The 22,204-nt window shown below is 31.1% G+C and overlaps 2 protein-coding genes across 7 annotated transcripts in view; one reads left to right on the top strand and one right to left on the bottom strand.

The window, feature by feature from the left end:
- LOC113521955 (tyrosine-protein kinase Src42A) overlaps nt 1–13,608 on the top strand; it is a 76,346-nt gene extending 62,738 nt beyond the window's left edge. For all 4 annotated transcript variants that reach the window (XM_026907637.3, XM_052899949.1, XM_052899951.1 and 1 more), the window contains exons 4-8: nt 1,608–1,935; nt 3,065–3,243; nt 6,980–7,136; nt 7,362–7,615; nt 7,997–13,608. In XM_026907637.3, coding sequence (XP_026763438.1) covers nt 1,608–1,935; nt 3,065–3,243; nt 6,980–7,136; nt 7,362–7,570 — 873 coding nt within the window. In that variant the 3' untranslated portion in view covers nt 7,571–7,615; nt 7,997–13,608. The remainder of the gene's footprint in view (nt 1–1,607; nt 1,936–3,064; nt 3,244–6,979; nt 7,137–7,361; nt 7,616–7,996) is intronic.
- A 67-nt stretch (nt 13,609–13,675) lies between these two features.
- Nucleotides 13,676–21,525, bottom strand: LOC113521821 (uncharacterized protein C1orf112-like). Of its 3 annotated transcripts, none has more exons than XM_031909864.2 (12): nt 21,328–21,525; nt 21,115–21,255; nt 19,846–20,060; nt 19,158–19,315; nt 18,577–18,767; nt 17,919–18,064; nt 17,170–17,299; nt 16,874–17,036; nt 16,416–16,644; nt 15,532–15,874; nt 14,977–15,201; nt 13,676–14,355 (listed from the first exon to the last, which is right to left on the bottom strand). In XM_031909864.2, the coding sequence occupies exons 1-12, from the start codon at nt 21,394–21,396 to the stop codon at nt 13,696–13,698; spliced, it is 2,670 nt and encodes an 889-aa protein (XP_031765724.1). In that variant the 5' UTR covers nt 21,397–21,525; the 3' UTR covers nt 13,676–13,695. The 3 variants fall into 3 exon arrangements, with proteins under 3 accessions (XP_031765724.1, XP_052755912.1, XP_052755913.1); XM_052899952.1 differs by having other exon boundaries at nt 17,919–18,072; nt 18,579–18,767; XM_052899953.1 differs by having other exon boundaries at nt 17,919–18,072; nt 18,579–18,767; nt 21,115–21,273; nt 21,351–21,490.
- Between the last annotated feature and the right edge of the window lie 679 nt (nt 21,526–22,204).

Here is a 22,204-nt window from a genome sequence, read left to right as displayed (position 1 = left end):
TTTCAAGATTCCCATATTACACTTCCTTGATATAAAATCGTGTATTTTATTTTAAATTTTGTCAAATAATGAACCCAAATCGTATATGATTACTTTTGCACATGGTCACAAGTACATATTTTGTATCATTATTATTTAAAACTTACCAAAAACAATAAAACGTCCATGTTCAAGGAACATCTCACCATTATTTATACTAGTATTTAAATTAAAACGATGCATTTATAAGTCGTACCATAAAACTTTTGTGATTAATATAACGTCAATTTTATAATGTCAATTCTTCACATGGTTATAGGAATCCTAATTATTTTATACTTATCAAATACAATGCCCATGCTCGAATGTAACCGCTAGGGTTGTTAATTATTACTTCTATTACTAATTAAATGAAACAATAAGATTAAAACTGCATTAACAAGTCATAACCTTGGTATATGATGAATGTGATGGAAACTTTTGCAATCACAACTTTTTACATAATTACGTTACAATAATAAATTTACCAAATATAAAATGAGTAAAATGTCCTTGCTCAAGTGTATCCGCTAGACCACTAGGGTTGTTAACCATTGTTTGTATCATTAATTAAATGCGACAATGAAATCACAACGATGCATTGATAAGCCGTACCATTGAACGTCTGTATGAGGGAAACGAGCGTGACAAGTTACCAGACGGACGGTCGCGGCCGCTGCCCACCGCAGGTTTCATATTACACGTGTCGTGAATATAAAAATACACTATGTACCTACTCATATTGCCGACATAAGTGTAATGATGTACGCCAACCGTCTGTCTGCTCGTTAAGGCCATTCCATGTCACACGTGAAATGGCAATCATTGTAAATAGGTAATTACACATTACACTCATGTAGAAAGGTATTGCATTTGATTCTCATTCATTAAGTAACTTTATGATAGGTATATTTCAATAGTGAAGTCACCGTTACCATCGCTCTGTACTTGTACTATTATTTACCGTTGGCGTAGTATCTTACCTCTATTGATTCCCACTTGCTATCTCCCTTGTATAACAGGGCTTGCTTCATGTATTCGATATATTTTTATTTTATTTTTAAAACGGTGTTAATTCACGCTTGTTCATTCATCTCTATATATTTAGAAACTTTCGTATTTCTGTATAACTAGAACAGTAAGATATCAATTGTCTTTAATAATCAGACTTTCCACAACCAACACCCCAAGAAGGCAGTCGACAATCAACGATTATTGCACATTGGCTGCGATAACGTATAATCCGATAAAAAACTAGTTACAATACTCAAAAACCCAGATCTTGCACAATGTTTATTAAACAACTGATACTTAAATATTTTTTATTAGTACTTACAATACATGGAAGATAGCCAGACCTTTATAAATAGTTTATTATATAAATACAAATAAAAATGTTTATATTATTTAAGAATTGAACCCAGAACCATCAAATGATGTAGAACCGCTATACCTACGCCGTCATGTGACATAACATTAACTCCATTATAATTATTGTTGTTATTGTTAAGATCATTATCCATAAAATAGGTTTAATAATCTAATGCAGAAATAAATGCTAATAGATAATTAATGTACTATTGTTGCAGGTGGAAAAACCTGTTACAGAGGGTCTTTCCCATAGAACACGCGATCAGTGGGAGATTGATCGCTCTTCATTGAAGTTTGTGAAGAAATTAGGACACGGACAGTTCGGTGAAGTATGGGAGGGCCAGTGGAACAATACTACTCCCGTCGCCATCAAAACCCTAAAGTCCGGCACCATGGATCCCAAGGACTTCCTCGCCGAGGCACAAATCATGAAAAAGTTACGACACAACAAACTAATCCAATTGTATGCTGTCTGCACGCTAGAAGAACCTATTTATATCATCACAGAATTGATGAAGAATGGATCCTTGCTTGACTATTTGCAAGGTAAATATTAAGTATTATTTCACTGAATTATTAAGCAGTACCCTGTTATAAAAGTTTCCAATAATTTTAATTTCTAAATGGTTTTTATACCATTTATGATATAGATAGCTAGACAATTATTTTTTTATTATTGTGGATGGGCAGCAATCAAAATTCAACCCACGACCTCTGATATTTTAAATTATAACGACATAAAAGAAACGAAACGAATTAATCAGCCATCAAATCTTCAGACCAGTCCTTCCAAGCAACACTCGCTCACGAGTAAAGATTCCTATCTCACCAATGGAAACGATAACTGTTCTGCATTTGTGGGAACCAATTCGGATATATCATTGATAATGTATTTCTTGCAGTTCGGGCGACTTTTCCTCTTTTTTATGTGTATTGCTTTATGTTAGTACTTATATTTATATTCCCTTATTATTGCATGTACTCAACTATACTCCAACATTCATTTAATATATCACAGAAATAAAAAATAATGATATTTCGAAACAGTTGAAAAAATGTCTAGAATGCTAAATTTCTGGTTTTTTTATGGGTGAAAATGGTATGGTAACTCCGCCTGCACTAACGGTATACGCTTGCGGAGCACCAGTGAAGGGTGATAGATGAGAATGAAAACAGGCCAGTTAGCCCATCATGATGAATTCATCAGGAATTAACCATGATAGTTTCCAGGGAGAACCGCGAGGATGTCGACCTGGTTGGGTATATTGCTAGCAATGGGATTCTCAGTCTCCATTACTAACAATCCCTTTCCCCCCGCTAATTTTCAGGTTAGGAACTATTATAATCTATCTAAATAACTGTTACTAACGACAGGTCTAGAGTGATCGCTCCAGTGGATAGATTTCTAGATGATTAGATTTAGACCATCAGATGAGCCGCATGCTCGTTTGTACCCTGTATTGTAAAAAAAAAAATCCATAGACCAGACTGATGCCTATGGCCCCTTACCCTGTAATTTCACTACCATATCTCACACCTTGAAATCGATACAATCCATTCTCTGTTTATATAACTAAATTTTCTTATAAACTCATATTATTATTGGTATTTCAAATATTTACACAACAAGAATACATATCAAATACGAATAATATCTATCTATATTGTTCCACAGGCAAAGGTCGTGGTTTGAAACTGCAACAGTTAATCGACATGGCGGCGCAGATCGCCGCAGGCATGGCGTATCTTGAGTCGCAGAATTACATCCACCGCGATTTAGCCGCCAGGAATGTACTTGTGGCCGATTCTAATGTCGTTAAAATTGCTGATTTTGGGCTCGCCAGACTTATAAAGGTAAATATTAAAACGTCTCATTTCTCCTTATGTAAGTTCCAACAGTTCCAAAATAGTATTGGACTTATTTATTGTTTAAGTCAAATTTAATTCAACTACAAAATCAATGAATGTGGAAACATGAGCTCACTTGAAAATATTTTCAATTGCGGCTGTGTTTCTTTAATTGACGGTTTATAAGATTTTGTAACATGTCCAGGGCAAATAAGTTAATGGATCTGATGGTAGTTATTTTAGCAGATATTTTGTTTAAAGTGACAAAATTTATGGTTGTAAATAAAACAGTCCCAAAATTCAATTAAAATTAAAATGGTATATAATTTTTATAGCTGACCCGACAGACATCGTTCGGTTCAATATTTGATTGAAATATTTGAATTGGCGGCTAGGGACAATTTGTATCGTGAAAGAAAAATTGTTCTTTAATGTTTTTTCGGACAATTTTTCCAATATTTTCCTCGCAAGAACCTTCCTTGGACTTTAAAGAATAATTGGGAAAAAAAGAATCCTCTCGAGTCTGTCCTTGCAACGAATTATACAAAGTTTCAGCTATCTTTACTACCAGTACCACCAATAAATAATTAAAACACCCGACTTGGTTTCTACGTCATCTCACTTTCACTTTTTCTGTATGTTAAATAACAAATAATTTAGCGGCTTTAAATTTCGAAATAATCCTGAAGAACAAATAGATTAGAAATAATTTGATGTTATATTGCTAGATTCTAGATTCCAACATCTATTGCATGTTTTACTGTTGCATATTTCGCTATCTCATATCGTCTTCCTACCCTTATCCCTATTATTTTATGGGGTCGACGGGTTCCTCTTCCATTCGTCTCTATTCGCAGTCATTTCGCCATCTTATACAATAAAAATAAATAAGCTCGCAACTATAATCCCTAATGACCCAATTAGTCGTATCCCAAGAAAAACATAAAATTAATGACTTTATTATATTTAAATGGCTTGTGTATGGGTTGGTTAGTACAACTTTCGTATCCCGCGGCACTGATGCAATTTAACAGAGATATGGTAGGAGGTACTAATTAATTTCTAAAAATTCGAAAACAAAAGAGAAATTTAGAGAATGCATATAATTATTGATTATTTTTGATAATATCCATATAATTAGTTTTTACGGACCTCATTTGCATAATTAGCACTGTTTAAATTTAAAAAAGAATCAATGCGGATTTACATTAAAATTGTGATATCAAGTAATATTTATTATATTAATGTTTACTTTTAAAATTAATCAATAACCATGCAAAAAAGTTATAATTTATGAAAGTACCAAAAAAAAATAAACGCACTCACTGGATACTTATTCTTACATCATATAGGTTTTAAAGTAATGCAATCTTAATCTTTGCCCACGTTGTAATTATTAATATTTATTTATACCTTTCACTAGCGTAAGTAAGATAACCAGTGTAATCACTGAAAAGAGCTTATGACTTCTCAAGATTAGAATCACATGTTATAAACAACGTAATTTCTGTGGCCAACTGAATATTTTTCTATGAAACTAAATTAACTATTTCAATGATTAAATATTTTAATGGCCAATATATTAATTTCTTAATAATAATAATACAAAAAAACTACTCGCAATTAAAACACAGAATCTAGTAAACATGATATCCTGCAAACTGAACAATATTACTGTACAGAAGACATAAGAAACTTATGAATACAAATAATGCCTATACTATAAGTTATGAATACATAATAAGAAAACAAAAAAAAAATTAAACATTGTTCTCTGTACAAATACGTATATGTGTGAAAGTGATTTGAACAGCAACACTGTTATTGCCAATTTGCGGCTTTCTTTATTCCGGGCATGGCGTCACTGTCATCAACATATCGGATATAGCACAGATGATATTATAGTTAAGTGATGATTTATTATAATAGAACTCTGTATTATTTTCATCTCATTTGTGGTTTATACAGTCATACGTGTTCAGTAAAATAAAATGGTTGTTCATTACTGAAATAACGGAAATATTAGGAAATAATAAGTGTTACATTACTACATTGTATGCATTACATTGACACTAAAGTATGTTATGTAACTATAAATATATCTTCTAACACATATAAAACTGTGTCCATATGTTACACACAATTATTATTCTGTCACATATGAATTTTTCAACTATTTACAAGATTCATATGAATGTTGCGACTGTTTGTACTATGCATGTAAATTTTTCTCCCTAAATTAGACTCGATACAACCTAATTGACTTCGTCTAATTTAGTTGTACCGACTGCAGCGGGTTTTTTGTTGATCTGTGTCATACAGATTTGTTTGTTAAATCACTAAACTTTTTTCGATATAAATTTTACACAAGTACTCCTAATTGAAATTTTGATGAAATTAATTAGACTATAATATGTTTTGCTTTAATTAAGATATTCAAATGTAAAGCATTTACAGCATCATCACATTATACCTTGGTCCCATTATAATTCATGCCAACACAATAACTGAAAAGGACAAAAATTATTAAATTATTCTGTACGTAATTGTTCCGATGAAGACCCCGTTCCCCGCTTCCTTTCTAAGGTAAACGACAAATTACCCGCAAAGCAAACTAAGTCTTTATAAAGATCGGTCATTGCACTTGTAAACCATTTTTATGTTGCCATTTTATACTTAGTAATGCTATAATTACAATCTTTTGAGTAGACCTAATGACTCGATAGTTGGCTCACTGCTCCAATATAAATGCTATAAAACTGTCCATAAACTGCTATGACTATATTGGCATTTTAATACTTACATAAGCACTGCAACGACATACCTACCTTATTTTACACAGTCTAGTATAACAAGTCAATATTCCATATAATTTTATTTCGTTTCAAATTCTATAAAAATACATTTACCATGTCATTAACATAAGTTATAATGTAATTAACAACTCATAAAATTTCCGTTATTAGAAATTCTTTCTATTTTATCTTTTTTTTAATATTTTTTTTTTATATATCTGTAATTATAATTGTAAATGAAATATAAAATTTGGTAATCGGGCGTATTTACATATGTATTGTATGCCCACGCAAATCTCAAAAACTAGATGTTATTACGTAATTGCACTTTGTTTACCTTAAGGAAGGTTTGTATGTATTTGCATTTTTGTATATATGTATCATATTAGCGAACATCATTAGTGTATCAAGATGACTAATCAATTCCATATTCAAAAACGTAACTGACATTAGACTGTTCACATGTAAATGCTATCTATTTTGTCTTTAAATCAAAGGAATTCCTTAAAGTAAGTCACAAGATATGCCGAAGATAATCGATACCAATAAGTCATATTGGCTCGTAGATTATAAATAGCAAATAGATTTTTATCGAGTATGTATTAGACACTTTCCCTATAAACTTCAAAACAGAACCCAAAGATAATATCGCTTAATTACGTCTCATAAACTAAAATAGAACGGAAATAGAGCATCCTCCTACATTTAAACTTTAATGGATTCCATGTATAATTTAGAGCAAGTCCAGAGAAAAATATTTCTAATATTATATCGTAAGTAAGGGGTTATTTACTCGGTCGTCTTTGTCGCTTTGATCGGATATCTAGTTAGTATTATTAATCAAAGAATCTACTACGCAAATATAGACATTGATTTTGATGAAACTTTTATTATAATTTTTATTTTATTACTTTTAACTAAACAATTGTTATTTTTCTTTTATTCAGGAGGATGAATATGAAGCGCGAGTGGGCGCACGCTTCCCCATTAAATGGACAGCACCCGAAGCCGCGAACTACAGCAAATTCTCCATCAAATCTGATGTGTGGTCCTTCGGTATTTTGCTCACCGAGCTCGTCACGTATGGTCGTATACCGTATCCAGGTAAGTTACAACTAATTTAGTTTTTAAGATCAATTACTTTGACATCAGAACAAGTGTAGGGCGAAAAATATGAATTCCCACTTAGGTTATCAATTGCAACTGAATCTACAGAAATAACAAATTGTTTATTCTTTTTAAACTTTTCTAATTACGGAGCGCAAATTATTTCTTTTATAAACACTTCTATAATATTAGTATAGATAATTATTTACTATATTATTACAGGCATGACAAACGCAGAGGTCCTTCACCAAGTGGAGCATGGCTACCGCATGCCGTGCCCGCAGAACTGTCCGGCGGCGCTCTATGAGATCATGCTGGAGTGCTGGCACAAGGACCCGGTGAAGCGGCCAACGTTCGAGACCCTGCAGTGGAAGCTCGAGGACTTCTTCACCATGGACAACTCGGAGTACAAGGAGGCGTCCGCCTACTGAGCCCGGCCTTCCCTGCCGCCCCACCGACACGCACACTCACATCATGTAAGTGACCTCATGAAGTCATTACTAAAGGGAGACTACAAAAGTCGTCTGAGTTTTTTTACCCACTCGTGTTTCTGCCGTTAAAGCTGTATTTCGGTTTCAAGAATGAGATACATGAGTGAAATGATAGGATCGCCGTTATGTTCATGGTGCTGTTTATTTCTTATTTATATTTATAGAATTATCAATTATATTTTTAAAGAAGCAAGCTATTAAATATCTTAATATTAAAAATCATGTAACATAATATTCGTGTTCATTCACGATAGTGTTCAATATCACTCAATCAATTTTAATAGAATTTTATAGATATACATGTTTTTTGCTCCAGGTTGAAAGATTTGTTGAGTCATTTATGTATTATAAAAATTGTCTCCTTAGACGCCAGGTCTGTACCACATGCCGCCGGAGCTACAAATGCTGCACAACAGCGCATCAATGCAACATCTCCAGATGCTCCAGCTGGCGGCTCACCACGCGAGCCTTAACGAGATGCAAGCGCACCAAGCCGCCCACCACCCAACCGTTGGGCAACATCAACCGAGCGTTAGCCAGATGCACCAGCCGAGCATGCAGCTCCAGCCGAACGCCGCCATGCAACACCAAGCGGCCGTCGGTCTACAGCATCCGGTGAGCTTGAGCCAACTACAGCATCCGGCGAATATGAACCAACTGGCGGCGACGAGCAGATCGCGGCCATTGTGCCACCACCACGCGGCGCCACGACACGCTCAACTCGCGTACCGTACGCCCTAGCGCCCGCTTCACACAACCCACCAACAGTGGCCATGGAGCAACACCCTCCCGCGCGAGGATATCCGTAATACATAGATATGTTAAGACCTTCGATTGATTCGAAACGATGCAATTAGAACGAAGTAGTTTCTACCACTTGTAATTTCGTTCTGATATTTTATTGTTCTGTTCCAACTATAATCGTTCGTCTCAGGTTTTTTTTTTTTTGAGAAGTCTTAATTATACGTAAATTTTAAATTACCTGTATTTAACACATGATATACACAGTTTATTATTTATAATCATGTATATATTAAAATATGTAAAAAGTTAATTTATGTTACTTCCCACCCTGCAAGTTATTTGAGAAATTGTGTTGACTGCTCTAATATTCTAAAGAATTATGGAAATTTTTTTATGACTATTATTGCAAATTTTATATATAAATATATATATAAAAACAGCCATTTCGGAATACATTTTGTGAGATATAACTGCAAACGATGCGATCAACAAAGAAATCGCCAACAAACTTAATGCGTCATGTTTCTTTCACCTCTAATAAAACTATAGCTGTTTAATTACTTGAAACACTAAAGCTCTCAAAAACCAGTTATGTAAGTTTACTAAAAATATAAATCTATTGAATTATGCTAAGAAATACATACGTCGTGTTTATCTCATTGAGGTGGGTAGAAACAAAGAAACACCAAATGCTTAAAAGATTTAATGCTAAAAATGATTTAAACATTTCTTTCTCCGTAATCATCAACAAAAAAATATTTTCCATATATTACAACATACTTAAATATTTATTGTCTGATTTTACTTTTGTAGTAGACATCATAAACCAAAGTAGAATCTCAGTCAATTTCTTTTTTTTTTTTTGTGAAATATTGTAAAAATATTATCAAAAAGCATAAAAGAACATTTTAACATATAAAGACTACTTTACCTCATGAGTATACAACTTTATAAACAGACATTATTTCTCCGCCACTACGCCAACATGTTGAATTCGAAATATTTATAAACAAAAAATTGGTATTTAAATCTAATAAACATTATTAACAAATTAATATCGATTGCACATAATAAACTTAAGGGCATACACTTTGGGAAACTAAAGTTATCATTAACTTCTCAAAGCGTGGTAACGTAGCAATTATCAAAAACGATTTTACAATTTTCATAGTTCCCAAGTTCTCAGCTACTGTATCATGCAAATAATATTCTTATTAAGTTGTCACTGAAAATTTAAATCGTCATGGCAAAAATGTATTTAAAAATATTTCTTAGCAAAATATGAAGTAGGTGCAAAGTTTTCAGTGCTACATTTACCATATATGTAACGTATTCTATAATTGCGACGTTTGCACACTTCGGTAAACTAAAGTAATGAACGCTCTTAACGTAAAAACATTTGCCCTAAATAGTCCATTAAGATACACTGCATATTGTTTTTATATTGTAAAACACGATTCGGCATAATTACTTGTCACGTTATAATTGAAAAACAAAATGTATTGAATTTTCCAATATCGTCATCTTACACGATTTGACATTATCGTTGATGAAAAATTTAAAGCGATTGGATTTGCATATATATTTTGCTTACTTGCTTGTCGTGACGGTAATATGCCGTATCGTGCTACGATAAATTATAAAAGCTCCAGATTGCTAGAATTTAATACTAGGTCGTGACCCATAATTGTGTGTGTGTATGTAGCTGTATGTGCGAGAGTGAGAAAATGTTATAATTACACCACACATATGCGTGAAATTAGAGCCAAGTCTTCTCTTATAATTGATGTTTATTCCAAAATATTCCATTTTATCAAATGAAATGACTATTTTCCAACTAAAGAAGAAACGAGATTTAAAAGGGGTTTACAACTCGCAATTTAGTATAATATATTCAATTGAAAATAAGTTTAGTTAGACTGGTTATGAATTTTCTGAATGTAATTCTAATATACGTAGGTTAACACTGCAGTTTTTAAAGTAATAATAAAAGTTTTAAAAACGTGTTACTACTAGATAATTCGTAAGGAGATTCATAAACTAGGTAAACTCTGCCACTTGTGGATGTGGACATTCCTACTTTTGTTATAGACATTTTAAAGGTCGGCAATATAACTAATATACCTGTAAATATTGCCATATATTTAACAGTAATTTTGGACTAAACTAGCCGGTTAGCCCAAAATCTTGAAACCAAGTTGGCAACATTAAAATATATACTCAGATTCGTTCAATACAATTCAAGTACGGCAGGTCTACTCCAGAATCTAATATCAATATCAATCCAATCTATTGCCAATGATAATTTTATAACACATTCATGAAACAACAGGAATTAGGTTATAATTGGGATCGGTTTACAATAATTTGCATTGGCAAGTTACACTAATATGTATCTATCAGAACATTATAGAACTATTATGTCGCCAGTATTGCGATTCAAGAGTGCGAAGCGTCTCAATTTCAATGTAAATTTATTGAAATGTATTTCAACAGTAACCCTACAGATCATCTTGTACCATACGCGTTAGTGTTCATGCAGTAGCAACGTCTGTATTATCAGTAATTTTTAATTTGTTATCGAAATAGTGGATTTCTATTAAAGGTAATGTAAATGTTACCAATTCTGCGGTTTTGACCCCACCTACACAGAAAAACAATTGCAATCGCTGATATTGGCTTACTAAAACTAATTTTTTTTTTATTCTATTAATAATTATAAATAGTTTCAAACCAATCAGAAGTATACTTCTTATAATAACCGGTCAATATTTAAAAAAGGACAACTTCTGTGACCACATGCACTGTATTCACTGTAGTAGACTGTGTTATCCGTTACCAATAAAAACAAATATTTTGACTTTTCCGACTTTGTAACAAATTCTAAGTAGTAGATAAGAGGCTATGTTACTACTAAACAAGACATCGGTTTCGTGTTTAAATAAGCAAATCGGTATGTGTGCGATGCCGAGGCGTGGAGATATGCGCGGGTGTGCGTGTGTGCTCGGCCGCTGTGGCGAGTGTGACGACCGTGGCAACGTAACGGGGTGTACGCGTGCGCAGCGCGTGTGTATGCGTGACAAGGAGGAAATTTAGGTTCGGCAGGGAATCTAATCGTGCAAACAGCGCGATTTTGTATGTGTTTAAGTTTTAAAAGGCGCATAATCGATTAGGTATTTCACCTTCGTATACCATGTTTAAAGTAGACTATCGATATTGGTGATAGATGCCAAATAATCCTAATAAAGAACTGAATTTTATATACATATTAATTGTTCTGAGGGTATTTAGATATTAGGACTTTATTTATGTAATTAACGCAATTGAATTTCTCTATACTACACTTATATTATCGAATGCGAGTCATTTATTTATTTAGTAATGATATTATTTAAATTTTTATCTCTATGCAGTTTCCTAACAGATAAATGACTTCGTGCTCAACAATATAAATTTTATGTTTGGTATTGTATTGTATAGTGATACAAATTCAAAACTTATCGTTTTATTTGTGCCAAGACTTTTAGTTTAAGTAAAAGTTAGACGTCACGTAAAATCTGATCATTGAAACTATAAGGTGTATCCACTTACAATTAAGATATAAATTGGCCTAAGTAAATAAGTATTTTTGAATGTGTAGGTTTTGTATCCTAACATTTTAGAACTAACTTAATATATTTATATTCATTGATCGTCAATAAAGAAGCATATTCGTTATACAGAACTACGCACTTGTAGGCGTTGTATCGACATATATTGTGCAATATTATGCTAAAATCCGGTGCTTAAAATATAATTTGACTAGAGTTGATATAACTCGTTCAATTTATTTACATCCTCAGAACATTTAAACGAGTAGTTATTGATGTAAGCTTGAAATGTTAATTGAATTTAATAAATATAATTTCTACCAATACTATATATGAATAACGAATTCAAAGTTTGTCTTGTAAATTGTACTTCCCGCTATCACTGTATATACTACCGATATTGGATCAAGTTGTTATGAGTGATATTAGAACTGGTTGGTATTAGTTGTATACATGTACTCTACAGGTCAAAGTGCACTGAAACTATCATTCCAATTGGATCATCGCAATATATAAATTTTGACAAATAGAAAACTATCTAGATGATATTACGAAAGTGAGAATGATAATACAAATACAAAATGCAACTAACTCGCACAAATTATGTACTATAAACCCACTCATAAGGTGCCTAAGTATTTGCATTTTTATGTCACAAAATAAACCAGTTTATAATTGAGTAGTGACAAAATTAATGAGAGAAAATTTTAACTAAAGATACTTCCATTAAAATAATGGAAATATGTCTTTAGTTAAACTTTGTTTCTCCCTCACAAATCTTGAAATCTGCTCAATGTATGAACTGTTTTCTCATGCACTGTGGATAACGCACTTTATTTATAAAAAAAAAATACATTTAGACAGGACATCTCCTTACAAAATATGATTTAAGGCGTCAGACTTACGTATGCAGGATTAAAAACAGGTGTTGCATCTTTAATGATTCCAACTCAATATTGTTTATGTTACTGTATTGTTCTTACTCTATAATTTATTGTACTTTAAATTTCCTTTAAGAATTAGCTGTATAATATGCTTTTAGGCTTTATGCTTTATTGAAATAGCTTAGTTCGCTGTCTATGTTTTATGGCAATATTATAATTATTATTCTTCATATTTTATGATTAGTTAGCCAAATTTCAATTACTTTTCTAATAAGGCCATCACAATAAAGATCAATAAGATGCGTAGGCTAAGATGAGGACATGAATGTTAGATACTTTTAACTAGAATTATTTAGTAATTGTCGCTGTATTGATTGACATTTATACGTACAGTTCTGTACAGCTGTAGCAAATATGTGTCGGTAAATGTAGGGTAATGTCAAATTCGAGTGCGACTGATGTTAGTTGATACTGTTTGCGACGTGAACTAAGGTCTTATTACCTCCGAGTATCAATTAAATCTATTTTAAGTTTTCTCATGGCCCGGTATTACACTTTCATAATATATGATTATATAAATTAATCACGTCGCAGCACATAATACCGATATCTCTTTTTGATCTCTGGATATATTTGTCTACCTATAAATTAGAAATATGGCAGTGTAATACCAGCGTTACTTATTATTATTCTACAATTATTATATTTCACTTATTTGTAAAGATTTTTTTAACACAACAATAAATATAAATGTGAAATATTTTTTGTTTCATTCCATATTACTCACTGTAACTCATTAGGTCAAAAAAATTAAATAAAACTACACATTGTATTTAACAAAGAAATATTATTTTAAACCAGTAAATTTTTTTAACTTGTCACATATATTTTTTATTCTTTCTGTTTGTTCAAATTCGGTTATATTTTCTTTCAATTTACACAATAGTGTAGTATCCATTTCTAGCCTACATATTATGTCTTCGAGCTCACTTGTATTTAATTTAGCTTTTTTACACACTGGTTCAGTGTCACTTTCATTAAAGAATGTATCTACATCCGCAAATTCAAAATTACCACTAGAAGAAGTTTTGCAAACTGCCTGTGTTGATTTAACATTATTATGCAAACATATATGAGTATGTTTAAAATCTTTCGTCGCCATTAATTGTTGTTTTAGATCATTATAATCATACTTTTTCAGTGTTCCATGCTCTACAAATTGCCTCCAGATTTCCATTAATGAATGATTTTCTCTAATTGCTAAAGACACAATTTCTTCTAAGTTCGAATGTTGGGCATAATGACTTAATGTTCTAAATAACTTATTCCGCACGACTACATTAGAATCTTGAAATAAACACTTGAATGTTTCAATTATCGTGCAATCCACGTTATATGTGTGCTCATCTTGCTCAGTATGATTTGTTAATATACATAATAGCTCAATCAATAATAACTTTATTTCGGCATACCCATTCTGAATGATACATGAGATCACATGGAGTACCTTGAAATTAAAAATTATCTTAGAATACTATATAAAGAAAAATTCAAGATGTCATCGTTATCATTATATCAGCCACTTAATTGTCCATTACTGAACATAAGCCTCCTATTGTGGGGATTCTGCCAATAGTTGCCATGCTTGGTATGCACTTGGCACAGTTGGCAACCGCAGTTAGTCTTTGGTGATGTTTTAAGAGGGATGATGCTGCTCATCCCCAGACCATCAAATTCCCCTTGTCGCCTCTTACGGCACTCATGGAAATGGAAGGGATGACCCATTCTATGTCGAGACCACACGGCGATTATTTATTTAGAAAGCATTATATAAAAATAACTTCGTTATATAATGTTTTCTTAATAAATAATATATCAGTCAATTACACCAAATACCTAATTGGTACTGCTTGAAATTTAAATACAACAGATATCCCAGACGCAGCTCAAAAATACACAGAAACAACTTAAAGTTTTGTTTCTAAAAATTCAAACTAAAATCAACGTAACAAATAGATTTTACCTACTTTTCAACATAAACGTTTAGAGCAAACTAAGGCGATGAAGATATTTGCCTTGTAGGTATTACATATTTCTCCTTTTTTTTTTACTACTTATTCATATTTACCTTAATCAAATCCTGATTACTATCAAGTACAATATCCTTTGCACAAATTGTTAGGAGAGTCAATGCTTCAATATATTTCAGGTACCAAATTTTACTTTTGTCCAAATCTTTTAAAAGATTAACATTATAGTTTGGGCACCCTTTGGCCCATGCTTTAAAAATGCTGTTTTTCATTGAAACATCAGTAATTACAGAACAAGTAGCTGCTAGTTTCATTACTTTTGCCTAAAATTAAAAAATGATCATCAATGTGTAATTTTTGGAAAATTTCAATAAGAATTAATATAAACATGCAAAATATTTCCAAATATGAGTTAATTTTGTTTTATAAATGGCAGCCATTCAGCCATGCTTACTAATTTTATAATGTGGAAGTGAGATTGTTTGTTTGTTATCTCTTAGCGTCGTAACGGCTAAAAAAATTACTATGAAGTTTGGTTTACAATACAGTTTTTCTATTCTGGTCACGTAGACAAAGTCGTGTATAAAAGCTAGTAGTAAAATATTGTATAATAATATTCAGAGAAATATTTTAAAAGTTATAAACAATTTTACCAAAAAAAATACTTCAGCTTGAACACGCATGCGCCCATTAAACAGTAAATCCAGCAACAGTTTACATTTTTCTATCACTTCTTCCTGGGCCCGGCATTGTAAATCCACAGGCAAATTCTCAATTCTAAGGGCAATCCATAATGATATATTCCTTTCGTCTAATATTGGACTAAATTGTTTATACAGCTTCAATTTATCATCATTAGACATTGTCTTGAATAATTGGCTCATTGTGTAACTCAAATGAACTTGTTGAGGGGAGTTCGGAAATAATGCATTCGTTTCTAATTTCTGATACACTCCACATAACACTACTAACTCATTTAGTTCGAGATCGTGCATTCTGAAATTTATTTTAGTATTAAAAATATGAAAACTTTGTATTTACTACAACTTTTATTCCAAATACGGCGGTATAAGAAAATGACACAATAAAGAAATGAACATAATCTTTAAACATCAACTGTTAATAGTTACTGTTTCTCTTTTTATTCTTTACATTTATCTACTTTGTATATTAAACTTAGGATACTTATTATGATGTACCAGCCATACCGTCGTATTTTAAAACGGAGCATAGATACATTAAAATATTAATTACAATTAAATAAAATTTATTGTACAAGAAATTAGATCAAAATCATATTCGAGAAACCGCCTACCTAGACAAGCATAAACCATACACATGAGATAAAACGAAATAACATCCAGCATATTATTTTTTCTCATACATGAGACAAGGTGTTTCTACCAATATATCCGTTTCCCACTTGTCAAAAGAAACATTAGCAATAATCTTTGATTATGAATTTTAAAATGACTAACAAAAGGATGGCTATTAATATCAAAATATTATATAATTGACGTTAATAAAATATACTAACCTAGATAATAAAATCCATAGATTTGATATAAAAAGTGCGCGGTAACAATCCGTACTAAGCAGTATTTCATACATATATTCCTTGACAATATTTATCTCCTCCGAACTGAGGGTGACCATAATTGCTGTTGCATGAGTAAGGAGATATTCATACAATCCGCATGTATATTGTGAATTATCAGAATTGCTCGTCCTTTTAAATTTCAGACCAATGTTGAACCAAACGTGACCTGGGAAATATTTTAATCGAAAGCAATGAGTTTCAACACTTACACAAATAATATATTGTTAGCACAATAATTGTTACTAATCTGAAAAAATTAGCAACATAATAAATTTATTTCTTAATTTATAGATGTACAGATTTTTTTATATTGTATATGATGCAATTAAGGATTTAGGATGTGATTTGTAGTGGCACAATTTCAGATTTCAAATTTATTTCTTATAAGTACTTACAATGAGACACCACATCAAAAACACACATGAGCAACTTCCGTTTAGAAAAAGTATATTTCTGAGGATTTTGCAGAGTAATATTAATAATGGTTATTAAAAGAATTATATATCCAATTAGTTTGTCATCCTCTTTTATCACGTTCACGTTATAATTAAACATATACTGAAAAATAAAATAATAATTTCCATATTATAAACTGAATCAGTGTTTCACATATTCAGAGTTCCATGCTATTAAATTACGTCGAAGTCTCTGATACAATAGTTAGTTGTTTTACAATAATAATATATCTTACACTCATAAATGTTTCATGTGATATCAGTTCTTTTAGTAAACTGTCTGCAGGATTTAAAACATTGCTCCTGATTAAATGCATAAACTGAAGTGATTTTGTTCCCACTAATTCCAAATATGACTCGGTATGTCTGAAAAAAATTAATGATAATTGTTTTTTTTATATTACTTAATCGTTGCCGTGGATGTCTGAATTGTAGCAACATAGATTTTATTTTGTATATTAATTAACCTGACTTTATGGACACTCATTGTTATACATATTTTCATTCATACATACATTACTTGTATACACCCACTCTTAATTTAATTTTTATTGAATTACTTACTTGAATTATAATTTTTGTTTATATAATTAAAATGTGTTTTTAGCTGTATTTATAAGAGATTTAGCATGACAGTTGTTTTTTTAAGAGCTGTGGATTTTTGTATTAAATAAATAAATTAGGCTCAGAAAATATTTTAGCATTAACTCTACCTTATGCCCATGTATGTAATAATGAATAAATAAATAATACCATTCAGAGAGATGAAAAATTATAAAAATGGGAGTATATACTCCACACTTCAATTTAACATAGGACGCTTAAATTACATATTTTACCATATTTTAACTCACATTTTTTCAGAAAAAAATATCTTATAGATGATAATAATGATCTTTGGCAGAACAAATCCTTAAATGACCACTAATGATTTTGATTTCACCACAGGGTTTAAGTTATTAAATAAATATGTCATAAAACTTACAAATAAATGTAAATCATCAATTCAACTATATGATCAATGTTTCTAGCTGTGGCATATTTAAAAATATGTGTAACTTTTAAGAGTATTTTTATTATAAAACTGGTCACTTTTAATGATCTCACAATTACTTTCTCATCTTGTTGCATCTGTAATTAAATAAATAACTAATTATCTTCCCATATGTATGTATCTATACCATCTATACTAATATTATACAGAGGATTTGATTGTTTGTTTATAACAAATATACTCAAATACAATAGGCTATATATTATTTTCCAGAATTCTATTTAATAGTGTGATCGTTCAGGTTGGTAGCATTAATTATATATAAATTTTTTTACAAATTGAAATGGTAAACTTTTGTTTATAGACGTGAATATACCCATGGTACCCATCATGCAATGCACTGCCTAAAGTGTTATGCCTCTGCGCCCTTAAATTTCACTGCCACATCCTGAACTATATTGTTTATTCATATTCAAATTATACAATAAACCTATACAATCGAATCACATCTATATTAACACAGCTGTTTGGCAGCAGATGCACAAGAATAACATGAACACCTGATTCATTCTGATCATTACAGCAGACAAGTAATGTAATAATTATAAAAAAAATATAAAGAATAGATGGTAATACAAAAATTACTAACTTCTAATGCATTACTAATATTATTTGTAATCATTGAACAAAGTATTTTTGTACAATCATTGTAAATATTCTTATCCATAAGATAATTGGAATACTTCTCACAAATCATGGTGAAACCCTTCCATTGTTCTGCCATAGTCTTCACATCTAAGCTTTGTACAATGTCTCCTATCTTCAAATTTATCTGTAATGCTGTATCATAAATAACAGGTATTATAAAAAATATGTTTTGTATTTAACACAAACAGAGATATTGTTTATGCTGTAGGAGCTGGTTGTCCATTAACTATGCCCACATGAATCAATATTTAAAATTCTACTTGTGTACGAAATTTAATTCTAATCCATGATTGAATACAAAAAAATAGAAAAACTTTTCCAAATTTTGAAATTTATAATATTCAGACGATTGTTTTGACTTTATTTTTATTTAATACACTGTTAGTGCTTAAAGTAAGGTATAAGATATTTCAGATTTCTAGTTCTTACACTTGATTTATAATGTTCTATCAGTGCAATCTTATAACTGTATAAAGAGAGTTCTTTATCTGTGTTTTAATTATGAAAAAAATAGAAAAATACCTTCAATAAGTATTTCCTGTTCATCTGTTTCAGTCAAATCGAATACAAAATGTTTTTCTAGTAACATTAAATATGTAAGTTGAAGTTCATGACAAGTCCGAAACAAGTCTTTTAACTGCTTCTCTACTTTGCTTAAATAACTTCCATAGATGGATTCACTGGAATTAAAAAGCAAAACAATAATTTCCAAACCCTATGGCAGAATCATAAAATAATTACAATATAAATTGTTTAGAATTAAATTTAGATATTGTTTAAGTTAATAAAGATGTTTAAAAAAATATAAAACTTAATTCTCAAAAATTTTGAAATGAAATTTCTATTTTTTATTAAAAATATCTAACAAATTTTGTCAAATTGAAAGCCTTAATTATGTATTAATGACACAAATATAAAATAGTTAATGTTACTTTAACATTTCATTACTAGCTATATTGGCAACTATAATGACATTACAGAAATAAAAAAATAGCACACCATTACCCACACTAAATATTGTTTATGCTGAAATTAGGTAAGCTAATAATTAGTGAATGTATGAATAGTTGAGTTGTTAAAATGTCTAGAGAAAAATTTTGTGTTATGTTTATATGGATACAATAAGGAGGAATAATCAGCAATGGACAATTAACAGCTAATATGGTAATAAGGATATATATATATACTTCTAAATATATATAATACATACCTCTCTTTACAATGAGTAAAAACATTCATTAGAATATGGCCTGTGGTAGTTGGGAGTATTTTCATAGAACAACATGATATAGAAACAGACTCAACAACCTTCTTTAAAAAGTTGGACAACATCTGTATTATACATACAGCATCATCTAAGCAGTCAATTAACTTGTTTAGTGTTATATTTGGATCCAAAAGCAAGTCCACAGCCATACACAAACTCTGAAAATATAAAGTAGATAAGTATGATTAGCATAACTACAAAGATGTTTAACATACTGCATTTATCAGAGGGAGATTTTGTACAAAAGTTGTTTGCATGGACACCTCTGTCCTATTTGTGTTTCTACCCTAAAGCAGTTGTTTTCATGGCTGTTTCGGTTTGAAGGGTGGGATATGGCAGTTCATTTACAGGGTACAGAGGGGGGAGGAATTGTTAGTAATGAGGTCTAATAGCCCCATTGCTAGCAATATACCCTCTCAGGTTGACCTCCACGCAGTTCCCCCTGGGAACCGTCATGGTTCATTCTTGTCGAATTCATCATGGTTGGCCAACCAACCTGCATTCATTCTCACTTGTCATGTTCCACTGGTGCCTTGTCGGTGTATACTGATAGCATGGATGGAGTTACCATCCATTTTCACCCCTTAAAAAAAAGGGTACAGAGGAATAACACCCGAGTCCTCAGAAATAGCCATGCATGGGGGAGTATCATGGGTTTGTTTGCCATTCTAAGTTGCATAGAAAAAATTATAGCACATTAGATTCACATGCAAATTCATCTGTATCACTGTAATATGTTGATTAACCTCCTTTCTTGGGTCCACGGTATACTACTACTGTCCATGCATACTGTTCATTTTTATCTCATACATCTAAGTTATGGAATGGGCTCCCGTCTTCAGTTTTCCCTTTACAATATAATATGGATAATTAAAAAAAAATGTACCCACAAACATTAAAAAGGCTGGCAACAAGCAAGCAACTCCTCTTGTGTTGCAAGCGTTCATGGACGACGGTAGCCACTTTCCATCAGGTGGATCATCTGCTCGTTTGCCTCCCTAACAAATTTATATCCTTCTTCTGCATCCTAAATAGATACTATTTATAAAGAAAATTGCATGACAATTGGTAGTCGTTAAAGCGCCAAAAATCACAAATGATCAGACTTTCGTATTTATAATATTAGTAACTATTCATAGATACTTAACACCTATAATACTAATAACAATGAAAATTGTTTAGTATTATGAAAGTATGAAGTTACGAACTGACCTGAGAAATGCACGCTCCACAATCTTCTAAAAGTGAGGTGAAATTATTTAAAAAAATGGAATTATTTCTACCCCTTTCGATATTAGCAGTCAAAGCCGCTTTTGTAGTCGTTATAAGGGATTCATATGTTACAAAATCCATCTGTTTTCAGAGTTAAGTCTAAAATTGTTTTGATATACTTATTATAATAATATACATAATGTAAAAGGATACAACCAACGAATGATTATTAATACTTTCGGCAGAACTTGACAAAACAACAAAATTTTGAGATTCATTCATTTTTCTTGTATTAAAATAATTATATTTAAATTCATTTCAAAGTTTTAGGTAATTTAATTATTTAAATTACAGAGATTAGAAGAATAGATTTTTGAAATATCTACCAGAGAGCATACTACAGATTACACAAAGAGAGACACTAACATGACATCGAACAAAGTAAAAAATATTTGTATGAAATCTGTATAGATTTTATACAAATATTTTGAGTTGTATAACCACTTCATTGAATTTACACCATATAGATATATTGAATTTACACTATATAGGTATTAAGTCTGTCGAAAATATTTATCTATAGATCGAGTTCATAGTATAAAATTCTCAAATTTATTGTACTGGTTGCTTTATTGATAACAATATTCTGATTAGACATATAAACAGTTGTATAAAATTACAAAAATTAATTTGTTTTATGTTATATAGTAATATTCTCTGGCGTTGATGCAACTAGGTCATTGCATAGATTTATTTTTAGATTTTATAAAGTGAGGTACCTGTATACCAATTCCTAAAAGTCCTCAAATACCTTTTTTTTTTTTAAATAGCATTCGGTCTTTATCCTTATGACCATTTCTGTCAGCCAAAATACCAGCTGCCATTTTAAATTTTAGTTTAATTCTACATAATATTGCCAAGTTTAACGTTTCTCGCCTTTTTCAATAACCTAGTTATAAATTCAACGATCACTATGTTGAATCAACGAAAATTTTTTAACCAATGTCAATTACAATTACGGTAGTAGTAGTATTATATATTATATATCTAAATATGTTATTAAAGTTTATGTGATATTAACTAACTATAA

Source organism: Galleria mellonella, unplaced genomic scaffold (assembly GCF_026898425.1).
Source record: "Galleria mellonella isolate WM207_F2 unplaced genomic scaffold, CSIRO_AGI_GalMel_v1 utg63, whole genome shotgun sequence".
NCBI lineage: Eukaryota > Metazoa > Arthropoda > Insecta > Lepidoptera > Pyralidae > Galleria > Galleria mellonella.
Note: the sequence above shows the minus strand (reverse complement) of the source record. Positions and strands in the feature narration are given on the sequence as shown.